Source organism: Pleurodeles waltl, chromosome 12 (genome assembly GCF_031143425.1).
Source record: "Pleurodeles waltl isolate 20211129_DDA chromosome 12, aPleWal1.hap1.20221129, whole genome shotgun sequence".
Classification (NCBI taxonomy): domain Eukaryota; kingdom Metazoa; phylum Chordata; class Amphibia; order Caudata; family Salamandridae; genus Pleurodeles; species Pleurodeles waltl.
The window spans coordinates 531,941,640-531,964,494 of record NC_090451.1 but is presented as its reverse complement, the minus strand read 5'-3'; the positions used below and the strand labels follow the sequence as shown (position 1 = coordinate 531,964,494).

The 22,855-nt window shown below is 47.1% G+C and overlaps 1 protein-coding gene across 5 annotated transcripts in view; it reads left to right on the top strand.

The window, feature by feature from the left end:
* SF3B3 (splicing factor 3b subunit 3) overlaps positions 1-22,855 on the top strand; it is a 342,606-nt gene that overhangs the window by 211,998 nt on the left and 107,753 nt on the right. For all 5 annotated transcript variants that reach the window (XM_069217510.1, XM_069217514.1, XM_069217511.1 and 2 more), the window contains 3 exons: positions 808-962; positions 16,320-16,494; positions 17,333-17,538. In XM_069217510.1, the coding sequence (XP_069073611.1) occupies positions 808-962; positions 16,320-16,494; positions 17,333-17,538 (536 nt within the window). The remainder of the gene's footprint in view (positions 1-807; positions 963-16,319; positions 16,495-17,332; positions 17,539-22,855) is intronic.

Sequence of the window (22,855 nt, the reverse complement as noted above, 5' to 3'; positions counted from 1 at the left end):
GTCGACCAACTCCAAAAGCTACCTCTTGAGTGTGTAGTATCTCCTACTCCCCCTGGACTTAGTCCCCTCTCTCTACAGGTCTCCATCGTCAGTAATCCACTGCTGATTCCCTGCAGGCTATTCTGGGTGTCTTTTTCTTATTAATGCTTATTGCTATTTTACACTGTTTTCTAACTTTTTTTTTTTGCCTCTTGCGATTTATTAGTGTGTGTGTGTGTGTGTGTATATATGTATTTTAGACAACCAAGTGTTTTCTTTCTTGTGTGTAAGTAATGTGAGACAGTAGTGGTATTGTATAAGCTTTGCATGTCTTCTAGATAAGCCTTGGCTGCTCATCCACAGCTACCTCTAGAGAGCCTGGCTTCTAGACACTGCCTACACTTCATTGACAGGGGAGACCCGGTATAAGGTGTAAGTACCATGAATGCCCACTACACAACAGGCCAGCTTCCTACACTCTTTAAATATGTGATCCGCTAAATAGCAAAAAACTAGGGGTCTGTAAAAGGCCCAATCATTGAATTGAATATGTATGTCCTTTATTCTTTCTAATGCTTATCGTCCCCTGCAGAGGCTTTTCTCAGTTGTACAATTAATCCATATGAAATTCGGGAGTGAGTGCGTTCCGTGCTAGTACCAATGCAATGGATGTCCACCGGTTAATTGGCCAAACCTTAGTCTGTGTTGTGGGAGTCTGTTTATATCCTTATAATCAGTAAATTAGAACTGTGCTTTAGTGCAACCATCTTACCTTCAGTGTGTCATGCTTCCACATTGTGACTGTTGATGATCTTTGCTTTGTTGCAGGTGCTGGCCATGTCAAGCCGCTCATGGTTGAGCTATTCCTACCAGTCCCGCTTCCACCTCACACCTCTGTCGTACGAGACATTGGAGTTTGCCTCAGGTTTTGCCTCCGAACAGTGTCCTGAGGGCATTGTTGCCATTTCCACCAACACTCTGAGGTACATGAGATTTGGTATCATCTGTGCAATTTACATTAGGTTCTGAGACAAAAAAAGTCTTAATCATTTGTTTCAACCTTCCTTCCTTGTGCTCAAGCATGTGTAGCCCTTAAAATACCCTTGTATCATTTCAGGCTCCTGATAAACTTTATATTTCAAGCCTAAATCTTATGTTCGATGGCATCTGTCGCTGTAGATACACATGTTCTGCATAGCTCGCTGTAGGAAGTTGGCTCTGTATGTGCTATTTCAAAGTAAGGAATAGCATGCACAGAGTCCAAGGGTTCCCCTTAGAGGTAAAATAGTGGTAAAAAGAGATAATACTAATGCTCTATTTTGTGGTAGTGTGGTCGAGCAGTAGGCTTATCCAAGGAGTAGTGTTAAGCATTTGTTGTACATACACATAGACAATAAATGAGGTACACACACTCCGAGACAAATCCAGCCAATAGGTTTTGTTATAGAAAAATATCTTTTCTTAGTTTATTTTAAGAACCACAGGTTCAAATTTAACATGTAATATCTTGTTTGAAAGGTATTGCAGGTAAGTACATTAGGAACTTTGAATCATTTCAATTGCATGTATACTTTTCAAGTTATTCACAAATAGCTATTTTAAAAGTGGACACTTAGTGCAATTTTCACAGTTCCTGGGGGAGGTAAGTTTTTGTTAGTTTTACCAGGTAAGTAAGACACTTACAGGGTTCAGTTCTTGGTCCAAGGTAGCCCACCGTTGGGGGTTCAGAGCAACCCCAAAGTTACCACACCAGCAGCTCAGGGCCGGTCAGGTGCAGAGTTCAAAGTGGTGCCCAAAACGCATAGGCTTCAACGGAGAGAAGGGGGTGCCCCGGTTCCAGTCTGCCAGCAGGTAAGTACCCGCGTCTTCGGAGGGCAGACCAGGGGGGTTTTGTAGGGCACCGGGGGGGACACAAGCCCACACAGAAATTTCACCCTCAGCGGCGCGGGGGCGGCCGGGTGCAGTGTTAGAACAAGCGTCGGGTTCGCAATGGAAGTCAATGAGAGATCAAGGGATCTCTTCAGCGCTGCAGGCAGGCAAGGGTGGGCTTCCTCAGGGAAACCTCCACTTGGGCAAGGGAGAGGGACTCCTGGGGGTCACTTCTGCAGTGAAAGTCCGGTCCTTCAGGTCCTGGGGGCTGCGGGTGCAGGGTCTTTTCCAGGCGTCGGGACTTAGGTTTCAGAGAGTCGCGGTCAGGGGAAGCCTCGGGATTCCCTCTGCAGGCGGCGCTGTGGGGGCTCAGGGGGGACAGGTTTTGGTACTCACAGTCGTAGAGTAGTCCGGGGGTCCTCCCTGAGGTGTTGGTTCTCCACCAGCCGAGTCGGGGTCGCCGGGTGCAGTGTTGCAAGTCTCACGCTTCTTGCGGGGAGATTGCAGGGTTCTTTAAAGCTGCTCCTTTGGATAAAGTTGCAGTCTTTTTGGAGCAGGTCCGCTGTCCTCTGGAGTTTCTTGTCGTCGTCGAAGCAGGGCAGTCCTCAGAGGATTCAGAGGTCGCTGGTCCCTTTGGAAGGCGTCGCTGGAGCAGAGTTCTTTGGAAGGCCGGTGAGTTTCTGGAGCCAAGGCAGTTGTTGTCTTCTGGTCTTCCTCTGCAGGGTTTTCAGCTAGGCAGTCCTTCTTGTTGTTGCAGGAATCTAATGTTCGATGGCATCTGTCGCTGTAGATACGCATGTTCTGCAATAGCTCGCCATCTGGTGTTGGGCCGGAGTGTTACAAGTTGTTTTTCTTCGAAGAAGTCTTTCGAGTCACGGGACCGAGTGACTCCTCCTTTTGTCTCCATTGCGCATGGGCGTCGACTCCATCTTCGATTGTTTTTTTTCCGCCATCGGGTTCGGACGTGTTCCTGTCGCTCCGAGTTTCGGAACGGAAAATTAGCTAATTTCGGAAGATTTTCGTCGGTATTGTTGCGTTCGGGATCGGCGTACTTAGATTCCACACCGCATCGAAGATCGAAGAGCTCCGGTGCCCTTCGGGGTAGTTTTTCGATCCTCCGTCGGGGCCTGGTCGGCCCGACCGCGTGCTGAAGAACGCCGATGGAACGGACCCCGTTCCGTTTCTGCCCCAAATGCCACAATAAATACCCCTACACAGACCAACACTTGGTCTGCAACCTGTGCCTGTCACCTGAGCACAGCGAAGACACCTGCGAGGCCTGTCGTGCGTTCCGGTCCCGAAAAACACTCCGAGACCGTCGAGCCAGAAGACTTCAGATGGCGTCCGCACCGACAGCCCAACGGGAGTTCGAGGAACAGGAAGAGGAAGGTACCTTCTCGATCCAAGACTCAGACTCCGAAGGATTCGACGATACACAAACCGTGAGTAAGACGTCGAAATCCACTCAGAGGAACATTTACAAGGCCCAGGGGACGCCACTGCCACCAGGCCATGGCTCGACCCATAAATTCGGTGACCGACCGTCGGCACCGAAAAAGGCCCAAACAGTGCCGAGATCGTCCGACTCCGGTCGAGACACCGGCACGCAGCCTTCTCGGGACCGAGAAAGTGCTGGAGACAAGCCTCGACACCGAGATGCCGGTGTGGACACGGCTCGACGCCGAGACAGCGGCACCGAAACAGATCGACGCCGAGAGGTTTCGGCCCCGAAAAGGAAAAAAGTCACCTCGGAGCCGAAAAAACACGCAGACAAAGTTTCGATGCCGAAACAAACTGCAAGCGACCCAGCTTCAGGCTCTTATACAGAAGAGCACTCGCTAACCTCCCAAATGCAGAAGCATAGGTTTGAGGAAGAGCTACAAGCAACTGATGTGGACCATACGCAAAAGCGTATCTTCATTCAGCAGGGGACAGGAAAAATAAGCACCCTTCCCCCCATTAGGAGAAAGAGAAGGTTGGAGTTCCAGACGGAACAAACACCACAACCAAAAGTGGTGAAAAGTTACACCACCACCCTCTCCTCCGCCCGTGATTAACGTTTCACCAGCACAAACTCCATCACACTCCCCAGCTCACACCACCATGAGCCAGGGTGACCAAGATCAGGACGCATGGGACCTATACGACGCCCCAGTGTCAGATAACAGTCCGGAGGCATACCCTACAAAGCCATCTCCACCAGAAGACAGCACTGCGTACTCTCAAGTGGTGGCTAGAGCAGCACAATTTCACCATGTAAGCCTCCACTCAGAACAGGTCGAGGATGATTTCTTATTCAACACACTCTCCTCCACCCACAGCTCATACCAAAGCCTGCCTATGCTCCCTGGTATGCTCCGGCACGCAAAAGACATCTTTAAGGAGCCGGTCAAAAGTAGGGCAATCACACCAAGGGTGGAAAAAAAGTATAAGCCGCCTCCTACGGACCCGGTTTTCATCACTACACAGCTGCCACCAGACTCTGTCGTTGTAGGAGCAGCTAGGAAAAGGGCCAACTCTCACACATCTGGAGATGCACCACCCCCAGATAAAGAAAGCCGCAAGTTCGATGCAGCTGGTAAAAGAGTCGCAGCACAAGCTGCAAACCAGTGGCGCATCGCGAACTCCCAGGCACTACTTGCGCGCTATGACAGAGCCCACTGGGACGAGATGCAACATCTCATTGAACATCTGCCCAAGGACTTACAAAATAGGGCAAAACAAGTGGTTGAGGAGGGACAGACCATCTCCAACAACCAGATACGCTCCTCCATGGACGCTGCAGATACAGCTGCACGGACAATTAATACATCTGTAACTATCAGAAGGCATGCATGGCTCCGAACGTCTGGATTTAAACCAGAGATTCAACAAGCAGTTCTCAATATGCCTTTTAATGAAAAAGAACTGTTCGGTCCAGAAGTGGACACAGCGATTGAGAAACTCAAAAAAGATACGGACACTGCCAAAGCCATGGGCGCACTCTACTCCCCGCAGAGCAGAGGGAATTACAGCACATTCCGTAAAACGCCCTTTCGAGGGGGGTTTCGGGGTCAAAGCACACAAGCCAGCACCTCACAAGCCACACCGTCCAGTTACCAGGGACAGTATAGAGGAGGTTTTCTGGGACAATATAGAGGAGGGCAATTCCCTAGAAATAGAGGAAGATTTCAAAGCCCCAAAACCCCTACTACTAAACAGTGACTCACATGTCACTCACCCCCTCCACACAACACCAGTGGGGGGAAGAATAGGTCATTATTACAAAGCATGGGAGAAAATCACTACAGACACTTGGGTTCTAGCAATTATCCAACATGGTTATTGCATAGAATTTCTACAATTCCCTCCAAACATACCACCAAAAGCACAAAATTTAACAACACACCATTCCAATCTCCTGGAGATAGAAGTGCAGGCACTATTGCAAAAGAATGCAATCGAATTAGTGCCAAACACACAAATAAACACAGGAGTTTACTCACTGTACTTTCTGATACCAAAGAAGGACAAAACACTGAGACCAATCCTAGACCTCAGAGTAGTGAACACTTTCATCAAATCAGACCACTTCCACATGGTCACACTACAAGAAGTATTGCCATTGCTAAAACTACACGACTACATGGCAACTTTAGACCTCAAGGATGCTTATTTCCATATACCAATACACCCATCGCACAGGAAATACCTAAGGTTTGTATTCAAAGGAATACATTACCAATTCAAGGTACTGCCTTTCGGATTAACAACCGCACCAAGAGTCTTTACCAAATGTCTAGCGGTAGTCGCTGCACACATAAGAAGGCAGCAAATACATGTGTTCCCATATTTGGACGACTGGCTAATCAAGGCCCATTCGTTCATACAGTGCTCAAATCACACAAATCAGATCATACAAACCCTCTTCAAACTCGGGTTCACCGTCAACTTTACAAAATCCAACATTCTGCCGCGCAAGGTACAACAATACCTAGGAGCCATAATAGACACATCAAAGGGAGTAGCCACTCCAAGTCCACAAAGAATTCTAAATTTCAACACCATCATACAACGCATGTATCCAACACAAAAGATACAGGCAAAGATGGTATTACAACTCCTAGGCATGATGTCTTCATGCATAGCCATTGTCCCAAACGCAAGACTGCACATGAGGCCCTTACAACAATGCCTAGCATCACAGTGGTCTCAAGCACAGGGTCACCTTCTAGATCTGGTGTTAATAGACCGCCAAACTTACCTCTCGCTTCTGTGGTGGAACAACATAAATTTAAACAAGGGGCGGCCTTTCCAAGACCCAGTGCCACAATACGTAATAACAACAGATGCTTCCATGACAGGGTGGGGAGCACACCTCGATCAACACAGCATACAAGGACAATGGAACGTACATCAAACAAAACTGCATATCAATCACCTAGAACTTCTAGCAGTTTTTCAAGCACTAAAAGCCTTCCAACCAATAATAGTTCACAAATACATTCTCGTCAAAACAGACAACATGACAACAATGTATTATCTAAACAAGCAGGGGGGGACGCACTCCACGCAGTTAAGCCTGCTAGCACAAAAAATTTGGCATTGGGCAATTCACAACCAAATTCGCCTAATAGCACAGTTTATACCAGGGATCCAAAATCAACTCGCAGACAATCTCTCTCGAGATCATCAACAAGTCCACGAATGGGAAATTCACCCCCAAATTCTGAACACTTATTTCAAACTCTGGGGAACACCTCAGATAGACTTGTTTGCAACAAGGGAGAACGCAAAATGCCAAAACTTCGCATCCAGATACCCACACAAACAATCCCAAGGCAATGCCCTATGTATAAACTGGTCAGGGATATTTGCTTACGCTTTTCCTCCTCTCCCTCTCCTTCCTTACCTGGTAAACAAACTCAGTCAAAGCAAACTCAAACTCATATTGATAGCACCAACTTGGGCAAGGCAACCCTGGTACACAACGCTGCTAGACCTATCAGTGGTACCCTGCATCAAATTGCCCAACAGGCCAGATCTGTTGACACAGCACACCCAAAAGATCAGACACCCAGATCCAGCATCGCTGAATCTAGCAATCTGGCTCCTGAAATCCTAGAATTCGGGCACTTACAACTTACCCAAGAATGTATGGAAGTCATAAAACAAGCCAGAAGGCCATCCACCAGGCACTGTTATGCAAGTAAATGGAAGAGGTTTGTTTGCTACTGCCATATTAATCAAATACAACCATTACACACAACTCCAGAACATGTAGTGGGTTACTTGCTTCACTTACAAAAATCTAACCTAGCTTTCTCTTCCATTAAAATACACCTTGCAGCAATATCTGCATACCTGCAGACTACCTATTCAACTTCCCTATATAAGATACCAGTCATTAAAGCATTCATGGAGGGCCTTAGGAGAATTATACCACCAAGAACACTACCTGTTCCTTCATGGAACCTAAATGTTGTCCTAACTAGACTTATGGGTCCACCTTTTGAACCCATGCACTCCTGCGACATACAGTTCCTAACCTGGAAGGTGGCATTTCTCATCGCCATTACTTCCCTAAGAAGAGTAAGCGAGATTCAGGCGTTTACAATACAGGAACCTTTTATACAACTACACAAAAATAAAGTCGTCCTAAGGACCAATCCTAAATTTTTGCCAAAGGTTATTTCACCGTTCCATCTAAATCAAACAGTGGAACTTCCAGTGTTCTTTCCACAGCCAGATACCGTAGCTGAAAGGGCACTACATACATTAGATGTCAAAAGAGCATTGATGTATTACATTGACAGAACAAAAAACATCAGAAAGACTAAACAACTCTTTATTGCATTTCAAAAACCTCATGCAGGAAACCCAATTTCAAAACAAGGTATAGCCAGATGGATAGTTAAATGCATCCAAATCTGCTACCTTAAAGCTAAACGACAGCTGCCCATTACACCAAGGGCACACTCAACCAGAAAGAAAGGTGCTACCATGGCCTTTCTAGGAAACATCCCAATGCAAGAAATATGTAAGGCAGCCACATGGTCTACGCCTCACACATTCACCAAGCACTACTGTGTAGACGTGTTATCCGCACAACAAGCCACAGTAGGTCAAGCTGTATTAAGAACATTATTTCAGACTACTTCCACTCCTACAGGCTGATCCACCGCTTTTGGGGAAATAACTGCTTACTAGTCTATGCAGAACATGCGTATCTACAGCGACAGATGCCATCGAACTGAAAATGTCACTTACCCAGTGTACATCTGTTCGTGGCATCAGTCGCAGTAGATTCGCATGTGCCCACCCGCCTCCCCGGGAGCCTGTAGCAGTTTGGAAGTTACCTTCAATTATTTATATATGTGTCATCTCAACCTTAAATAGGTGCATACTTAGTCACTCCATTGCATGGGCACTATTACTACAATTCAACTCCTACCTCACCCTCTGCGGGGAAAAACAATCGAAGATGGAGTCGACGCCCATGCGCAATGGAGACAAAAGGAGGAGTCACTCGGTCCCGTGACTCGAAAGACTTCTTCGAAGAAAAACAACTTGTAACACTCCGGCCCAACACCAGATGGCGAGCTATTGCAGAACATGCGAATCTACTGCGACTGATGCCACGAACAGATGTACACTGGGTAAGTGACATTTTCATTCTAGGTTCAGGGAGAGCCCTTAAATACTAAATTTAAGGGCGTGTTTAGGTCTGGGGGGTTAGTAGCCAATGGCTACTAGCCCTGAGGGTGAGTACACCCTCTTTGTGCCTCCTCCCAAGGGGAGGGGGTCACATCCCTAATCCTATTGGGGGAATCCTCCATCTGCAAGATGGAGGATTTCTAAAAGTTAGTCACCTCAGCTCAGGACACCTTAGGGGCTGTCCTGACTGGCCAGTGACTCCTCCTTGTTGTTTTCTTTGTTCCCTCCAGCCTTGCCGCCAAAAGTGGGGGCCGTGGCTGGAGGGGGGCGGGCAACTCCACTAAGCTGGAGTGCCCTGCTGGGCTGTGACAAAGGGGTGAGCCTTTGAGGCTCACCGCCAGGTGTTACAGCTCCTGCCTGGGGGAGGTGTTAGCATCTCCACCCAGTGCAGGCTTTGTTACTGGCCTCAGAGTGACAAAGGCACTCTCCTCATGGGGCCAGCAACATGTTGGAACCAGTCAGCCTACACAGATAGTCGGTTAAGTTTCAGGGGGCACCTCTAAGGTGCCCTCTGTAGTGTATTTTACAATAAAATGTACACTGGCATCAGTGTGCATTTATTGTGCTGCGAAGTTTGATACTAAACTTCCCAGGATTCAGTGTAGCCATTATGGAGCTGTGGAGTTCGTTTTTGACAGACTCCCAGCCCATATACTCTTATGGCTACCCTGCACTTACAATGTCTAAGGTTTTGCTTAGACACTGTAGGGGCATAGTGCTCATGCACATATGCCCTCACCTGTGGTATAGTGCACCCTGCCTTAGGGCTGTAAGGCCTACTAGAGGGGTGACTTACCTATGCCACAGGCAGTGGGAGGTTGGCATGGCACCCTGAGGGGAGTGCCATGTCGACTTAGTCATTTTCTCCCCATCAGCACACACAAGCTGGCAAGCAGTGTGTCTGTGCTGAGTGAGGGGTCCCTAGGGTGGCATAAGACATGCTGCAGCCCTTAGAGACCTTCCCTGGCATCAGGGCCCTTGGTACCAGGTGTATCAGTTACAAGGGACTTACCTAGGTGCCAGGGTTGTGCCAATTGTGGAAACAATGGTACATTTTAGGTGAAAGAACACTGGGGCCTGGTTAGCAGGGTCCCAGCACACTTCTCAGTCAAGTCAGCATCAGTATCAGGCAAAAAGTGGGGGGTAACTGCAACAGGGAGCCATTTCTTTACACTCGCCATCTGGTGTTGGGTTGGAGTGTTACAAGTTGTTTTTCTTCGAAGAAGTCTTTCGAGTCACGGGACCGAGTGACTCCTCCTTTTGTCTCCATTGCGCATGGGCGTCGACTCCATCTTCGATTGTTTTCTTTCCGCCATCGGGTTCGGACGTGTTCCTGTCGCTCCGAGTTTCGGAACGGAAAGTTAGTAGATTTCGGAAGATTTTCGTCGGTATTGTTGCGTTCGGGATCGGCGTAGTTAGATTCAACACCGCATCGAGGTTCGACGCGCTCCGGTGCCCTTCGGGGTAGTTTTCGAGCCCCCGTCGGGGCCTGGTCGGCCCGACCGCGTGTCCAACACCGCCGATGGAACGGAACCCATTCCGTTTTTGTCCCAAATGCCACAACAAATACCCGTATACAGACCAACATTTGGTCTGTAACCTGTGCCTGTCACCTGAGCACAGTGAAGAGACTTGCGAAGCCTGTCGCGCGTTCCGGTCCCGAAAGACACTCCGTGACCGTCGAGCCAGGAGACTTCAGATGGCGTCCACGCCGACAGCGCACCGAGAGTTCGGGGAACGAGAGGAAGAAGAAACCTTTTCGATCCACGAATCGGACTCCGAGGAATTCGACGATCAAAGAACCGTGAGTAAGACGTCGAAAACAACACATAAAAAAAGTGACAAGGCCCAGGGGACGCCACTGCCACAAGGCCATGGCTCCACCCATAAGTTCGGTGACCGACCATCGGCACCGAAAAAGGCCAAAACAGTGCCGAGATCGTCTGACTCCGGTCGAGACACCGGCACGCAGCCTTCTCGGGATCGAGAAAGTGCTGGAGAGAAGCAACGACACCGAGATAGCGGTGTAGAAACGGCTCGACGCCGAGACAGCGGCACCGACGAAGATCGACGCCGAGAGGTTTCGACTCCTAAAAAGAAAAAAGCCACCTCGGAGCCGAAAAAAGATACAGGCAGGGTTTCGGTGCCGAAACAACCCGTAACCGACCCAGGTCCAGGCTCTTATACAGAGGAGCAATCACTGTCCTCTCAGATGCGTAAGCATAGGTTTGAGGAAGAGCTGCAATCCACCGAAGTGGACCATACGCAAAAACGTATTTTCATACAGCAGGGAACAGGAAGAATAAGCACCCTTTCCCCTATTAGGAGAAAAAGGAGACTGGAGTTTCAATCAGAACAGGCGCAACAAACAAAAATGGTGAAAAAGGTGACTCCGCCACCCTCTCCTCCACCTGTACTTAACTTCTCACCAGCGCAAACTCCGTCACATTCCCCGGCTCACACCACCATGAGCCAAGGTGACCAGGATCAAGACGCTTGGGACTTATATGACGCCCCAGTGTCGGACAACAGTCCGGAGGCATATCCAACAAAGCCCTCACCACCTGAAGACAGCACAGCATATTCTCAAGTGGTGGCTAGAGCAGCACAATTCCACAACGTAAACCTCCACTCAGAACAAGTCGAGGATGACTTTTTATTCAACACCCTCTCCTCCACCCACAGCTCCTACCAAAGCCTGCCTATGCTGCCAGGTATGCTTCGGCACGCAAAGGAAATATTCAAGGAGCCGGTCAAAAGTAGGGCAATAACGCCAAGGGTGGACAAGAAATATAAAGCACCTCCTACAGACCCTGTTTTCATCACCACACAGCTGCCACCAGATTCCGTCGTAGTGGGAGCAGCTCGGAAGAGAGCCAACTCCCACACATCTGGGGACGCACCACCCCCAGATAAAGAGAGCCGCAAGTTTGATGCAGCTGGGAAAAGAGTCGCAGTACAAGCTGCAAACCAGTGGCGCATCGCTAACTCTCAAGCACTACTTGCGCGCTATGACAGAGCCCATTGGGATGAGATGCAACACCTCATCGAGCATCTACCCAAGGAACTTCAAAAAAGGGCAAAGCAGGTGGTTGAGGAAGGACAGAACATATCTAATAACCAGATACGATCTTCTATGGACGCAGCAGACACAGCTGCAAGAACAATTAATACATCTGTGACCATTAGAAGGCACGCATGACTAAGAACGTCTGGGTTCAAACCAGAGATTCAGCAGGCAGTGCTCAATATGCCATTCAACGAAAAACAACTGTTCGGACCAGAAGTGGACACGGCAATTGAAAAACTTAAAAAAGACACTGACACTGCTAAGGCCATGGGCGCACTCTACTCCCCGCAGAGCAGAGGAACCTACAGCACCTTCCGCAAGACACCCTTTTGAGGGGGGTTTCGGGGTCAGGCCACACAAGCCAGCACCTCGCAGGCAACACCGTCCAGCTACCAGGGACAGTACAGGGGAGGCTTTCGGGGCCAATACAGAGGAGGGCAATTCCCTAGGAATAGAGGGAAATTTCAAAGCCCCAAAACCCCTACAACCAAGCAGTGACTCAGATGTCACTCACCCCCTCCACACAACACCAGTGGGGGGAAGAATAGGTCATTATTACAAAGCATGGGAGGAAATAACGACAGACACTTGGGTCTTAGCAATTATCCAACATGGTTATTGCATAGAATTCCTACAATTCCCTCCAAACATACCACCAAAAGCACAGAAATTGTCAAAACAACATTCCGACCTTCTGGAAATAGAAGTTCAAGCACTATTGCAAAAGAATGCAATCGAATTAGTACCAATCACACAGACAAACACAGGAGTCTATTCACTGTACTTCTTAATACCAAAAAAGGACAAAACACTGAGACCAATCCTAGACCTCAGAATACTAAACACCTACATCAAATCAGACCACTTTCACATGGTCATGCTACAAGAGGTGTTACCATTGCTAAAACTACAGGACTACATGACAACCTTAGACCTCAAGGACGCGTATTTCCATATACCAATACATCCATCTCACAGAAAATACCTACGGTTCGTATTCAAAGGAATACATTACCAATTCAAAGTATTGCCTTTTGGTTTAACAACCGCACCAAGAGTCTTTACCAAATGTCTAGCAGTAGTGGCTGCACACATCAGAAGGCAACAAATACATGTATTCCCGTATCTAGACGATTGGCTAATCAAAACCAATTCACTAACAAAGTGCTTACAACACACAAATCAAATCATACAAACCCTCTACAAACTAGGTTTCACCGTCAACTTTGCAAAATCCAACATTTTGCCGTGCAAAGTACAACAATACCTGGGAGCCATAATAGACACAACAAAAGGAGTAGCCACTCCAAGTCCACAAAGAATTCAAAATTTCAACAAGATCATACAACGCATGTATCCAACGCAAACAATACTAGCAAAGATTATATTACAACTCCTAGGCATGATGTCTTCATGCATAGCCATTGTCCCGAACATAAGACTACACATAAGGCCCTTACAACAGTGCCTAGCATCACAATGGTCACAAGCACAGGGTCACCTTCTAGATCTGGTGTTGATAGACCGCCAAACTTACCTCTCGCTTCTATGGTGGAACAGTATAAATTTAAACAAAGGGCGGCCATTCCAAGACCCAGTGCCACAATACGTAATAACAACAGATGCTTCCATGACAGGGTGGGGAGCACACCTCGATCAACACAGCATACAAGGACAATGGAACGTACATCAAACAAAAATGCACATAAATCACCTAGAAATGCTAGCAGTTTTTCACGCATTGCGGGCTTTCCAACCAATTATAACTCACAAATACATTCTTGTCAAAACAGACAACATGACAACTATGTATTATCTAAACAAACAGGGGGGGACACACTCAACGCAGTTGAGTCTTCTAGCACAGAAAATATGGCGATGGGCAATTCACAACCACATTCGCCTAATAGCGCAGTTCATTCCAGGGATCCAGAATCAACTTGCAGACAATCTCTCTCGAGATCACCAACAAGTCCACGAATGGGAAATTCACCCCCAAGTTCTAAACACTTACTTCAGACTCTGGGGAACACCTCAAATAGACTTGTTTGCAACAAGAGAGAACGCAAAATGCCAAAACTTCGCATCCAGATACCCACACAGGCAGTCCCAAGGCAATGCCCTATGGATGAACTGGTCAGGGATATTTGCCTACGCTTTTCCTCCTCTCCCTCTCCTTCCTTATCTGGTAAACAAATTGAGTCAAAACAAACTCAAACTCATTTTAATAGCACCAACTTGGGCAAGGCAACCCTGGTACACAACACTGCTAGACCTATCAGTAGTACCCGACATCAAATTGCCCAACAGGCCGGATCTGTTAACACAACACAACCGACAGATCAGACATCCAGATCCAGCATCGCTGAATCTAGCAATCTGGCTCCTGAAATCCTACAATTCGGACACTTACAACTTACCCAAGAATGTATGGAAGTCATAAAGCAAGCCAGAAGGCCGTCCACTAGGCACTGCTATGCAAGTAAATGGAAGAGGTTTGTCTGTTACTGCCATCATAATCAGATCCTACCTATACACGCAACTCCAAAGGATGTAGTGGGTTACTTGCTTCACTTACAGAAATCTAGCCTAGCCTTCTCTTCCTTTAAAATACACCTTGCGGCAATATCTGCATACCTGCAGACTACCTATTCAACTTCCCTATATAGGATACCAGTCATTAAAGCATTCATGGAAGGGCTTAAAAGAATTATACCACCAAGAACACCACCTGTTCCTTCATGGAACTTAAATGTTGTCTTAACAAGACTCATGGGTCCACCTTTTGAACCCATGCACTCTTGCGAAATACAGTTCCTCACCTGGAAGGTTGCATTTCTCATCGCCATTACATCTCTAAGAAGAGTAAGCGAAATTCAGGCATTTACAATACAAGAACCTTTTATACAACTACACAAAAATAAAGTCGTCCTAAGGACTAATCCTAAATTTTTACCAAAGGTTATTTCACCGTTCCACCTAAATCAAACAGTGGAACTACCAGTGTTCTTCCCACAGCCAGATTCCGTAGCTGAGAGGGCACTACATACATTAGATGTCAAAAGAGCATTAATGTACTACATTGACAGAACGAAGAACATCAGAAAGACTAAACAACTATTTATTGCATTTCAAAAACCTCATGCAGGAAACCCAATATCAAAACAAGGTATAGCCAGATGGATAGTTAAATGCATCCAAATCTGCTACCTTAAAGCAAAACGACAACTGCCCATTACACCAAGGGCACACTCAACCAGAAAAAAAGGTGCTACCATGGCCTTTCTAGGAAACATCCCAATGCAAGAAATATGTAAGGCAGCCACATGGTCTACGCCACACACGTTCACCAAGCACTACTGTGTAGACGTGCTATCCAAACAGCAAGCCACAGTAGGTCAAGCCGTGTTAAGAACGTTATTTCAAACCACTTCCATTCCTACAGGCTGAACCACCGCTTTTGGGGAGATAACTGCTTACTAGTCTATGCAGAACATGTGTATCTACAGCGACAGATGCCATCGAACTGAAAATGTCACTTACCCAGTGTACATCTGTTCGTGGCATCAGTCGCTGGAGATTCACATGTGCCCACCCACCTCCCCGGGAGCCTGTAGCAATTCGGAAGTTAGCTTCAACTTTGTATATTTGTATATATATTATTTTAGCCTTAAATAGGTACATACTTAGTCACTCCATTGCATGGGCACTATTACTACAACACAACTCCTACCTCACCCTCTGCGGGGAAAACAATCGAAGATGGAGTCGACGCCCATGCGCAATGGAGACAAAAGGAGGAGTCACTCGGTCCCGTGACTCGAAAGACTTCTTCGAAGAAAAACAACTTGTAACACTCCGACCCAACACCAGATGGCGAGCTATGCAGAACATGTGAATCTCCAGCGACTGATGCCACGAACAGATGTACACTGGGTAAGTGACATTTTCATTATTTCCTACTTGTAAGATCTTATCCTCCTTTAAAGGCTTTATTTAAAGGACATATCAAACCACTTAAGCAGTTTGATATTCTCACAGTAATGCCCAGACCCCATCAGTTCCCACGGCCTTGTTGCATTTTAATCTGCTTCGGTGGATGGCCTTTGTGCTGGCTACTTTCCACAAGAACACTCAATAGTGTATCTGCTCTGCTTTTGCTTTCAGTTTTTTTTTCCTCTTTAGGATTTCTCAATTTTCACTAAGATTTCACAGCTAACACTTTGTGGACTTGATCCTGCGAATGGCCGGATTTACAGACTCGATTATTGCCGTAGTGTAGACTTTCCATGTTAGTTCCCTACAGACAGAGAATTCTACGGTGAAGTTGGCACCATGCCACACATTTCTGCTTTCTATTTGCAGGTCATGCCCTTAAATCCCGCCCACAAAACTGGTCCAGTCTCTTTGACTCAAGTATAACCAGTGTGTTCTACGGTTTTATATACAAAATTTGAAAGACCGTTTTTATTTGTGTTCAATTTAGTCCTTTGGCCCGCAAATGCTAAATCAAGAAAAGAAAACCTGTTTCTCTTATTTTGTGGGCCGTGAAATTAAGCAGAAAGTACACATGATCTGTGACTGCTTAGCATTACTCTCTAGTTCCCATGTTGGTTTTAATCATATGTTTGTTTTTAATGTACATCCATTTGTGTGTGAGTAAATCCACTCCAGGTTCACATGATTATTTCCTTTATTCTTTTAGGATTTTGGCACTTGAAAAGCTTGGTGCGGTGTTCAATCAGGTGGCGTTTCCGCTACAGTACACACCCAGGAAGTTTGTCATTCACCCTGAGAGCAACAACCTCATTATCATAGAGACCGACCACAATGCATATACTGAAGCCACCAAAGCCCAGAGAAAGCAGCAGATGGCGGAAGTAAGTACTGGGTAGCATAATATCCTTAAAGTCGCCAACAGGTTTTGTGGTTCCATGATGTTGGATGTGTTCTATGTTTTGCAGTGTAGAACCTGTCGGACTTGGTTATCTTTGTGGCTTGCTTCAGACTGCATTTTATCAGTGCTGGGGAGCTTTTACAGGTCAAAGTGCATTGCTGTTAGCATGAATGCAGCTGCCGTAGTTATTGATGCTTCAAAGTGTGATTGTGTATAGCCTTTTTGAAGGCATTCGGCCTGCAGAGCCCTTCTCTTCTGGGAGAGATTGGTAGGAAAAACTAAAGGTGAAGCATTTTGGAAATAAACCGTGCCTTTGTGTATGAGGAGTGGCCATTAGGTGGAATATGCCGAAAGTGTCACTAGACAGTAACTTCACTACAGTTATGATGGGAAGTATGATATATTGAGTGCGACCATGAGAAATTAAATAAACATTGTGACCTTTACAGTCGCCAGTCCCTGCATCCACACTCCACTATTAGAAACTTTCTTTTAAGTGGCTTTGAAATGGAAAGCTGCTGCTAAAGGAAGAGGATTGAAGCACCATATCATGTGTAGTGTCAGTAAAACACTAAGTGCATCTGTGTGAGATTGTTGCGATTTTATTCCTTGACTGTGCCTTTTTCTGTGTGCCACAATCCTCCAGTCTTGGGGAAAAAAAAGAAAATTGCTGTTCAGTGAAGCTGAGGCGCATGTGACTCTTAATGAATGTGTAATTCCTGGTGATTTCTCTTCCTGTCAGTTTATATAAATTGGCGCTGTTCAGCTGGGAAATGGTGGTCTAGGCACAGTGATTATATTCTAATGCTTTTGCTCTCTAGGAAATGGTGGAAGCCGCAGGAGAAGATGAACGGGAGCTTGCTGCTGAAATGGCTGCTGCGTTCCTGAATGAGAACCTCCCGGAAGCCATCTTTGGTGCCCCAAAGGCAGGGAATGGGCAGTGGGCATCTGTTGTGCGCATAATGAATCCCATCCAAGGCAATACCCTAGATTTAGTACAGCTGGAGCAGAATGAGGCAGCATTCAGGTATGAACAAAAAAAGAGAAGCAGTGTTGTTCAAATATTCTGGAGTTGGTCTAAGCAGTTGTGCTTATTATGCTTTTATTAATGTTTTCCAAATGTACAATCCTTCCTCTAATTATTTTACACAATATGTTGTGGTGATCAAGTCTCCTTTAATCTGTCCTTCCACTCCACAATACTAATTAAAGAACTTGTATTTACATACTATACCAATGGGGGAGAATGGCAGAAATTAGGAGTCTGCAATGCAGTCTCCTTTGAACACCACAAAACAAAAGTTAAGGCAAACCTATATTGTGTGGCTGGTACTGAAGAAGATTGGAGAAAGTGATTTGAGACACTGACATGGTCCCTGTTTAGGATGTGGAACCCTCACCAAAGAATGGTGGCATACTTCATCATCTGGTTACCTCCTTCTGCAGATCAGGCATCGTACCTGTCTGAATAGGCACATACTGATCAGAGCTCTTGAAGGTCTTTTTTTTTTTTTTTTTTCTAAAAAAAAAAAAAAAAAGGATTTTAGGATCCAGCTTGTTGCTAGTGGGGAATACAATTACCAGGGGAGTAAACCAATCAGGAATTTATCGAAGTTGCCATCAGTATTAATAATGAAAGAAATGGTTGTTTGGGAAGAATTATCATTTCCCGCATCTGCTAGGTGTAGACTAAGGGATTGATAATCCTGCCTAAACGTCCTCTTCTCTCTGGTTCTCCATAAGATCCTTTTTTCATTGCATGAGAAAAATGACCTCCACAAAAGCTCTGATCTAATGGAACCCTTTCAAACTGGTACTCTGCCTGACACAAGAGCAGCCTTTGTGTTTTGAAATCTACCCTGGGATTATTCAAGGGTATGAATTTAAGGTGGAGCAGTTGGTAAAGAAGTCTCTTCTGGATTTCTGTATTATGCATTAATCTATTTTATTGAATCTTTTGTCACTAACAGGTGGTCCACGGTAAGCTGTGGAGATTTTAGATCCCCTGCTTACCTTTTGCCCTGTGGGGTTCCTCAGGGCTCGTCGCTTAGCCCCACTTTATTTAACATCTATGTGGCTCCCCTGGCAGCACTAAAAATACGTTCGTTTGGCTTCATCCCTACCTCATACGCGGATGATACGCAACTTATCATCTCAATAAACAAAGACGCAGAGGTAGTTGCTGCCCGTTTCAACGCTTGTATGTTGGCGGTTAGCAACTGGGTGAAGACTAATTGGCTAAAACTGAATTGCGATAAGACCGAGGTTCTTTGCTTTGGGATAAGTATAGTACAATGGTCCCCCATCTGGTGGCCTAAAGAGTGTGGCACTCTGCCTCTATCTGGATCCACGTCTAGGAATCTAGGATTTCTCTTTGATCATTTATCTTTTCAAGCTCAGGTTAACCAGACCACAAAATCCTCTTTGTGGATTTTGAGGAAATTTAAGAATTTTTTTCCTTATCTTTTAAAAGAATGGCGAATTACGGCCACTCTGTTCTGTCCAGATTGGATTATGGCAATTCTCTCTTGCTCAATTTGGATAAAGGATCTCTAAAAAAAAAAAAAAACTGCAGCTGATGCAGAACACGGCGGCCAGACTAATATTGAATTTGCCACAATCAGCCTCTGCTACGGAGAGCCTTAGGAATCTGCATTGGCTTCCGATAGCCCAGCGGATCTCTTTTAAGGCACTCTGTATTGTACATAAAGCCACCCACGGGATCGGTTCCAAGTACTTGATGACCAACTTACAGTGGCACTGACCGGCACGCCTTCTGCGCTCTGCCAGCACCTTTAAAATTTTTGTCCCCCGTACCAAGAAAATGAAGTGGGGGGACAAAGCTTTTACTATCGCCGCGGCTAGGATCTGGAACTCTCTTCCGCTCAAACTCAGGAAAGAGCACAATTATCCTGTCTTCAGGAAACAGATTAAGACCTGGCTCTTTCCTCGATAGCCGGATCTCTTCTCTTTCTTTATAGATAGTACATTGCCTCACTGTAAGGAAATGCCTCCTTGGCATGGTTACCCCCTGACTTTTTGCCTTTGCTGATGATAAGTTTTGATTTGAAAGTGTGCTGAGGCCTGCTAACCAGACCCCAGCACCAGTGTTCTTTCCCTAACCTGTACTTTTGTTTCCACAATTGGCACACCCTGGCATCCAGGTAAGTCCCTTGTAACTGGTACCTCTGGTACCAAGGGCCCTGATGCCAGGGAAGGTCTCTAAGGGCTGCAGCATATCTTATGCCACCTGGGGGACCCCTCACTCAGCACAGACACACTGCTTACCAGCATGTGTGTGCTGGTGAGGACAAAACTAGTAAGTCGACATGGCACTCCCCTCAGGGTGCCATGCCAACCTCAAACTGCCTATGCAGTATAGATAAGTCACCCCTCTAGCAGGCCTTACAGCCCTGAGGCAGGGTGCACTACACCATAGGTGAGGGCACAAGTGCATGAGCACTGTGCCCCTACAGTGTCTAAGCAAAACCTTAGACATTGTAAGTGCAGGGTAGCCATAAGAGTATATGGTCTAGAAGTCTGTCAAACACGGACTCCACAGCACCATAATGGCTACACTGAAAACTGGGAAGTTTGTTATCAAACTTCTCAGCACAATAAAAGCACACTGATGCCAGTGTACATTTTATTGTAACTTACACCCCAGAGGGCACCTTAGAGGTGCCCCCTGAAACCTTAACCAACTACCCGTGTAGGCTGACTGGTTTTAGCAGCCTGCCACACTCGAGACATGTTGCTGGCCACATGGCGAGAGTGCCTTTGTCACTCTGTGGCTAGTAACAAAGCCTGTACTGGGTGGAGGTGCTTCACACCTCCCCCTGCAGGAACTGTAACACCTGGCGGTGAGCCTCAAAGGCTCACCCCCTTTGTTACAGCACCACAGGACTCTCCAGCTAGTGGAGTTGCCCCCCCCCCCCCCCCCCCCCCCCAGCCACGGCCCCACTTTTGGCGGCAAGGCCGGAGGAGATAATGAGAATAACAAGGAGGAGCCACTGGCCAGTCAGGACAGCCCCTAAGGTGTCCTGAGCTGAGGTGAATCTGACTTTTAGAAATCCTCCATCTTGCAGATGGAGGATTCCCCCAATAGGGATAGGAATGTGACCCCCTCCCCTTGGGAGGAGGCACAAAGAGGGTGTACCCACCCTCGGGGCTAGTAGCCATTGGCTTCTAACCCCCCAGACCTAAACACGCCCTTAAATTTAGTATTTAAGGGCTCCCCTGAACCTAGGAACTCAGATTCCTGCAACCTAAGAAGAAGAGGACTGCTAAGCTGAAAAACCCTGCAGAGAAGACGGAGACACCAACTGCTTTGGCCCCAGCTCTACCGGCCTGTCTCCCCACTTCGAAAGACACTGCCCCAGCGACGCTCTCCCCAGGACCAGCGACCTCTGAATCCTCAGAGGACAGCGGCTCTGTTCACCCAAGACTGCAACTTTGTTTCAAAGGAGCAACTTCAAGACAACTGCGTTTCCCGCCGGAAGCGTGAGACTTGCTACTCTGCACCCGACGCCCCCGGCTCGACTTGTGGAGAAACAACACGTTCGATGGCATATGTTGCTGCAGATACACATGTTTGGCACAGTCCGCTGCCTGGTGTTGGGCTCGGAGTATTACAAATTGTTTTTCTTCGAAGAAGTCTTTTTTGGTCACGGGACCGAAGGACTCCTCCCTCTTCGGCTCCATTGCGCATGGGCGTCGACTCCATCTTAGATTGTTTTTTTCCGCTGTCGGGTTCGGACGTATTCCTTTTCGCTCCGTGTTTCGGTTCGGAAAGTTAGTCAGAATCTCGGAAGAAAGCGTCGGTATTGTTCCGTTCGGTATCGGGATAGTTAGGTACATCGACACCGATCATCGGAAGACTTTGGGGTAGCTTCGATTCCCCCATCGGGGCCTGGTCGGCCCGACCGCGTGCGACATCGAAGCCGATGGAACGGACCCCGTTCCGTTTCTGCCCAAAATGTCACAGTAAGTATCCTTATACAGATCAGCACTTGGTCTGTAACTTGTGCTTGTCCCCCGAGCACAAGGAGGATACCTGTGAGGCCTGTCGAGCCTTCCGGTCCAGAAAAACACTCCGGGACCGAAGAGCCAGGTGTCTACAAATGGCGTCCACGCCGACAAAACAACGTTTCGACGACGAAGAGGAAACATTCTCGGTTCCGGAATCAGAATCCGGAGACTCCGACGTCGAACAACAGCAACAAACTGTGAGTAAGACGTCGAAAAGTAAAACCATCGACAAAACGAAAGCCCAGGGGACGCCACTGCCAACAGGCCATGGCTCGACCCATAAAACAGGCGACCCGTCGAAGGCGCCGAAAAAGGGCACGCCCATAGCGAAGACACCCGACTCCGGTCGAGGGACCGCCATGGAGCAACCTCGGAGCCGAGAAAGCGGCTCCGAGAGACAAAAACAAGATACCGGCACCGAAAAACATCGGCACCGAGAATCCATGCCGAAAGGAACAAAAATTCTGTCGGTGCCGAAACCGAAAAAAGATTCTCTCTCGGCGCCGAAAAATACCACACCTTCATCCTACTCAGAGGAACAAGGAATAAGTGGCCAGATGCACAGATTTGGACAAGAGCTCCAAAGTGTAGAATCAGACTACACACAAAAGAGACTGTACATCCAGCAAGACACAGGGAAGATATCAACCCTTCCCCCAATAATGAGGAAAAGAAGGATCAGTCTCCTCAAGGATGACGCACAACCACAAGCCAAAGTGGTCAAAAAAGTCACGCCTCCGCCCTCTCCACTACAACAGGCATCGCCGGCGCAAACACCGCCACAAATGCACTCACCAGCGCAAACTACCATAAGTCAAGATGATCAGGATCAAGACGCTTGGGACCTATACGACACCCCAGTGCCGGACAATGATCCAGATTCATACCCCACAAAGCCGTCACCGCCAGAGGACACTACCTCATACTCACAACTGGTGGCTAGGGCTGCAGAATTCCACAATGTCCAACTGCATTCAGATCCTATAGAGGATGATTTTTTATTTAACACCCTCTCGGCTACACATAGCCAATATCAATGTCTCCCAATGCTACCGGGGATGTTACGGCACGCAAAACAAATTTTTGAAGAGCCCGTAAAATCCAGAGCCATCACCCCAAGGGTGGATAAAAAATACAAACCACCACCCACAGATCCAGTGTTTATTACTTCGCAGTTACCACCTGACTCCGTAGTAGTAGGGGCAGCTCGCAAAAGAGCAAATTCCCATACATCTGGTGACGCCCCACCTCCGGACAAAGAAAGCAGAAAATTTGATGCGGCAGGAAAAAGAGTAGCATCACAGGCAGCCAAC